This window comes from Palaemon carinicauda, chromosome 9, assembly GCF_036898095.1.
Source record: "Palaemon carinicauda isolate YSFRI2023 chromosome 9, ASM3689809v2, whole genome shotgun sequence".
NCBI classification, from domain to species: domain Eukaryota; kingdom Metazoa; phylum Arthropoda; class Malacostraca; order Decapoda; family Palaemonidae; genus Palaemon; species Palaemon carinicauda.
In genome coordinates this window covers 84,911,724-84,918,213 of record NC_090733.1, presented here as the reverse complement: position 1 = coordinate 84,918,213, position 6,490 = coordinate 84,911,724, and the positions used below count along the sequence as shown (strand labels likewise).

Below are 6,490 nucleotides of genomic sequence, written 5' to 3'. Positions count from 1 at the left end.
AAACCTTAATCTTGTAAACCTTTCTTTGGATCTTGGCTGCATTCATTTAAATCTTGGAAAACATAAATCCTGAACAATCGTGAACCATCTAAGATTAAGTAGTATTTCATGGCACTACAGCAGTGGATGATTTTACAGCTGTATCCCTGGTCGCTTCAGAAAACGTTGTGACATAAATGTAATCCAAGATTAAATATTTTATAAGACTACAACCATGGGAATACTTTTAAGTGTATCCCTTGTAGCTGCAACAAGCTTTTGTTACGAAAAAAAAAAATATTTTAACGAGGTTTGTCGTAGACGATACTTTCCTCTTCGAAAATCGAGGGTTTACTGTAGTCTGGAATAACTATCTATATTATTTGTTGCTTTGGTTAAAGTTTATCTTTTTTTTTCATTTATATTTGTTGCACAATTGCTCGCAGAACTTCAAATGACCAGTAAGACCTCTTTTCATCTATAAGGATCAAGTTTCCAAATAAAATTTAAAATTTAGGTCAAATATTGCATAGCTTAATCTGTTATTATTCATGTAAATCAAAGCGATGAATCTCTTGATTAGCTGTATTTAGCAACGTAGGTGGTTAATGCTACCAGTGCACCTAGTGATATTCTTTAGACATTAAATAAAGGTCTTACAACGTTCTTTTGGCTTTTGTCTGTAGTCACTTTGTAGCTTTCTTTCTTTTTTAACTGAGAAGTTTTCCTCTATTGCAAACGATTGTTGCATGGCTTCCCAGGTTCCAGAGCCAGGCCCTCCGGCCCAAATTTCTAAATCTAATACATTTCATCAATCAATTTAGTCTGCCTATCCTTTATCCTAAATGGTTACATCTACGGGGGAAAAGATCTTGAATAATTCTTAAGATGACGCCATTGAAACGATTTTAGAATATTCAACATTAAACTGATAAATAGTCAAAGCTTAGTTTTAGTGTATTATCCTCAGAGATTTTGCAATGCTCTTTGTTGAATTCATATAGTGTGTTCGAAAGTTATTTCAAAGTTGGCAAATTAATTGACTTCGTGTCCGAGTACAAAGTTATTCTTTTTCGGAATAAAATGGAAGATCTCTTTGCAACAAAAGCTATTTCGTCTGCAGAAGTTTCCCCATGAATGTCAAGACTCAATTTTATTCGTAAGTTTGAACACTGAATCTTTTGTCATTTTATTTATTTTGAAATGTTGTGTTTAAACATGCAACTTTGTTTTTTTATTTCGGACATTTTTATTGGCGAAGAATTAAAATATATAACAAAGAATTTTAAGAATTAATTTAAAGTACTAGGCATTGAAGAGAGTCTTGAGAAATCATAATACTTGGTACAGATGATTGTGTATATTTTTTAAATAGACAAATGTATATTTATCTATATGAATACTCAGAACTCTCATGTGTGTGTATGCGCGCGCGCGCGTGTGTGTGTGTGTATAACTTGTGAGCAAATCTAATTGGTATTAGAATAACTTTCCGGATGAATAAGAGTTTCAGTTTCTAAGGACAGTTAATTTAGATATTTTTTTTCATTTTAGTTTTATCTTCTTACATTGCAGTAACTTCCTATGAATTTCAGTAAAATCACGATGATTATCATTGATTTGCAGAAACAGACTAACTGACTGCCACACTGACACTAGCTGACAGGTTAATTGGCTGAGAGGCTGGCTGGCTGGCTGGTTAGTTGGCTGACTGGCTGGCTAGCTGACTGGCTGACAGGCTGACAGGCTGGCTGACTGACAATGACAGACTGACACTGACTGACGGATTGACACTGACTGACAGATCAACGTTGACACTTACTGACTGACTGACTGACTAACTGACTGAACACCCAATAAAATGAGAAAGATACGATTAAATAATGGCATTGTTCTCGTTTCCCTTCTTTGTTTTTTCTTTTTTTTTCTTTTTTTTGCCTTTCCCTATGTTCAGGATATATAAGTGATATATAGAAAAACATAAGACAAAGTAAACACTTATCATATTTTGATACTGCTGTTATTTTGACTTCACGCCTTAAAAGTACTTATTAAATATTCCAATTCTAAATCTGAAATAAATTGATATATTGTGTAAAGCAGAAACCTGAGAGAATTGACTTTTCAAAAAGTAAAACTATTAATGATGTGCTTTTTATGAAAACGGAAAAGAGCTATTCTCAACTTCCGCTCCAGAATCATCTGAAAACCCTAAACGATAATCAAATCATATTATTGAAAATTAATAAAACCATCATTGCGTCAGGGCGTTTAACAAGCACCATTTACATGAACACGATGCATCCGAATGGTTTGTGTTGTTCCGTGGAATATTCCATCCCTCCTTTCAGCCTCCCTCCGTCTAGCCTTCCTCCCTCTAGCGTCTCTACATCTAGCCTCCCTCCGTCTAGCCTCTCTACATCTTGCCTCCATCCGTCTAGCCTCCCTCCCCCTAGTATCTCTCCGTCTAGCCTCTCGTCAGTCTAGCCACCCCCGTATAGCCTCCCTCCGTAGAGCTCCCTTCCGTATAGCCTCCCTCCTTCTAGCCTCCGTTCGTTTAGCCTCCATCCGTCTAGCATCTCTCAGTCTAGCCTCCCTCTGTATAGCCTCCCTCCGTACAGCTTCCCTCCGTCTAGCCTCCCTCCGTCCAGCCTCCCTCCGTCTAGCCTCTCTTCGTGTAGCCTCTCTTCGTCTAGCCTCCCTCCATCCACCCTCCCTCCATCTATCCTCCCTCTGTCCAGCCTCCCTCCGTCTAGCCTCCCACTGTCTAGCCTCTCTCCGTCCAGCCTCTCTTTGTGTAGCCTCTCTTCATCTAGCCTCCCTCCGTCCAGCCTCCCTCCACCTAGCCTCCCTCCGTCCAGCCTCCTTCCGTAGAGCCTCCCTCTTTCTAGCCTCCCTTCGTTTAGCCTCCTTCCGTCTAGCATCTCTCAGTCTACCCTCCCTCTGTACAGCCTCCCTTTGTACAGCTTCCCTCTGTCTAGCCTCCCTCCATACAGCCTCCCTCCGTCTAGCCTCCCTCTGTCTAGCCGAAGATCTGAATGTACTTGTAACCCACATTTGCATATATATGATTTTTATACTGAATATTTATGAAATAAGGACCATACAATTAAACAAAAGTAAAATTCCATAAAGTTACTCCCACATTTCTTGGGTTGCAATTGTGTCCAGCCTAAAATCTTGACCATGCTCCGCCCACAAGCATCGTAATTGGCCACCACTCAAATGGTCTCTGCTTCGCTCGAAAGTAAACATTGTTATTGCTCTTCTGTTTTGGCGAGAGGTAGGTTGCATATTTACCTATAATCTGTGTTATTGATATGATTACTATGTTTACATGAATCGTCTGTGAGAAGATGTCAGCCAATCACGATGCTGATTTTAGGCTGAACCTAGCCGTTCCCGTTTTTCGTCAAACAGTTTTCCTATTCCTCTAATGACCTTTTTGTCAGTTCAAATTCGATTCCAATTTTTGATTAAGTTGAAACTGATTCTGAGTAATTCGAGTCAAAACCAGTCTTTTTTTCGTTCGCATCAACGTGAGAATGAAGAAAAAATCAAGTCCTAATGACGTCTCCTAATGAGGGTAATATTGCAACAGACATGTAAGTCGAGTTTATCTCCTGTGGGAGTCAAATTAAAGAGATAATCGACAAGCTGAGGTTGTGAGGCTGATGAAATTAAGGAGAAATGAAAAACGAAAATTTATTTCGAGGGCTTGAACTCTCTTGCGTCGGGGATCACTGCAGTTTGTATCATGAGAAAGCACGTCCTCGCTTGGAGTCTGAATTTACCTTGTTTATTTAATTTTCCCTTCTGTTAGTTTTCCTCTTTGTCTTCCTACGTTTAGTGCGAACGAAGATGAACTCAAAAGTCGAGTCTGTATCTCACGTAAAAGCAAAATCTTTTTCTATTAAAGGTTTAAAGGCCGCTATTGAATGAGACAAGGGACAGTGACTTTGATTTCGCAGGACAATACCCTAGAGACTGTACATATATACATATGATCAGCGCCCTAGCCCCTTTCCAACCAAGCATGGACCCGGGAGGACCATGCAATAGCGGAGGATGATTCAGCAGGTAGACCTATAGGCTCCCCAAACCCCACCTATCTTTTGCTCACAAGGATGGTGAGGTTGCAGACACTAAAAAGAACTATCAAGCTTGACCAGGTCTAAAACGCGAGTCTGGCAGAATGCCAGGCAGGGACGTTTCCATTAGGCTATCACTAAATCTATTTCCAATCGGATACGAATGGTTTTTAAAATGTTACAGCCAGACACTTCATAGACTGAAAAATAGTGATAGTTAATTTCACTCTCAATATTAAGAACCATTATTATGATGAATGAATTATACGCGTGTAATTTATAATCAATGAATATATTTTTTTCACTGAAGATTAAAATGATTTTCATATTTTTTAAATTGATATTAGAAATTCTCATATCCCAATCAGGACTTGAACAAATATTTTCTTTTTGGAAAGGTCACTTCGATTTTAAGCAAAACAACTTATTTAGACCAGTGTTTCTCAACGTGGGCCATATGGCCCCCTTGGGGGCCATGAGAATTTTTCAGGGGCCACAAGACAAAATTGGAAAAATGGGGGGCCATGGGGGGGGGCCACAGAAAATTTAGGACCCACAAAATATATAATTGTGTAATATTTTGAAATAAATCATTATTATGCTTCGAATATTCTGTTTATCATGCTTGACTTTAGTTTAAACATCATTCAATTCAATATACAGTACCAGGTAATTTTTGCAGACAGTGAAATATGTGCCTGCTATGTATGACCTCACTCTCAAATGAAAGTATGCGTCCCAGCAAACTGAAAAAGCATCTGGAGACTGTACATAAAGACAAGAAAGACAAGCCGCTAGATTTCTTCAAAAAATTACATGATGAGTTCCAAGGAAGGATGACAGTGAATCATATGTTTACCCAAAAAGTGGCAAAAGTAGATAGAGGGATGTTGGCTTCTTACAAGATATCAAATTTGATTGCAAAAGCAGGTAAGCCTCATACTATCGATGAATCTCTGATCATGCCGTCTGTGGCTGTAGTGCTTTCAACAGTCATGAATCAGAGTCCACAAGAGTTAACTAGTGTTATTCCTCTGAGCAACTCCTCAGTATCACGCCGCATTGATGAGATGGCAGCTGATGTTGAAAGCCAATTAGTCTCAAAACTGCAGGTGAATGAATTCTCGCTTCATCTCGATGAATCAACTTTACCTGATAATTTTGCTCTTCTGGTGGTATTTGTCTGGTTTCTTGATGTTCATGAAATATGTCAAGAAATGCTTTTCACATTGAAAATAACAAATGACACTAAAGGTGAATCCATCTTCAAAAAACTTGAGGTCTATTTTGAGGGGAATAACATTACACTCAAGAACATTGTGGCTTGTGCAACAGATGGCGCTGCTGTTATGATTGGAAGGTATCAGGGATTCAGTGCTTACTTAAAAAAAGCTGTTTCTAATGTCGTTTGTGTGCACTGTGTTGTTCACTGGAAGCACCTGGTTGCCAAAAACCTAGCAGGACGTCTGCATGAAGCACTTGGGCATGTTATCAAGGCTATCAACTTGATAAAAAATAGTGCACAGAAAGATCGCCTCTTTCAGCAATTATGTGAAAATAACAATGAAGAATTTGAAAATGCGTTGCACACTGAAGTCAGGTTTTAGTTCCAAACACTTGAAATATTCAATAATTTCACATTTAAATAACCTTAACCTGAAATTACAAGGAAAAGGAAACTGCTTTACGCATTTTAAAAGAAGTGCTGTCATCTTTTCACATAATTGCTGAAAGAGGCGATCTTTCTGTGCACTATTTTTTATTGCACTTTGGGAGTGTTATCTCTTTCTTTAGTGGGACAGAACTTGGACAGAAACTTGTTGATGCAAAGAGTGATATCTTATACCTGTCAGACATATTTGAAAAGCTAAATGTTCTGAACAAAGAGCTTCAAGGAAATAACTCCACCCTGTTTTCCTGCTAGGAGGCAATTACTGCATTTAAAGGGAAACTCAAGCTGTTCTGATTGAACCTTGGAAGACGAGAGTTTGCACAGTTTCCTTCCTTAGCAGTTATATCCACCAAACTGCTTGATGATGACCTAGCAGTGAATGTTGATATGGAAACTCACTTCTCTGACCTACTGCAAATGACTGTGCCACACTGGTTTGTGGATCCCTTCATTGTTGATGTATCTGAAGTTGATGTCACCCTACAAGAATGTCTCATTGAACTTCAGAATAACACAACAGCTCAAGCAAGGTTCAAGCATGGAGGACACCAGAAGCTGTGGATGAATCAAGATATGTATAAGTAGTACCCAATACTCTGGAAAGATGTGAAGTTGCTCTTACTTGCCTTTCCCACATCTTACTTGGTTGAGACTGGTTTCAATCGGGTGATGTGCCTGCTGTCAAAGACACGAATTCGCCTTGACATAGAAAAAAAAAAGAGGCAATTTACGTCTCGCTCTTACAGCT

At 38.9% G+C, this 6,490-nt stretch overlaps 1 protein-coding gene across 1 annotated transcript in view; it reads left to right on the top strand.

Annotated features, from left to right (window-relative positions):
• The first annotated feature begins 2,287 nt into the window (after positions 1 to 2,287).
• LOC137646523 (uncharacterized protein slr1819-like) overlaps positions 2,288 to 6,490 on the top strand; it is a 30,324-nt gene continuing 26,121 nt past the window's right edge. Inside the window, exon 1 of the mRNA XM_068379629.1 lies at positions 2,288 to 3,019. Within this exon, the coding sequence (XP_068235730.1) occupies positions 2,288 to 3,019 (732 nt within the window). The remainder of the gene's footprint in view (positions 3,020 to 6,490) is intronic.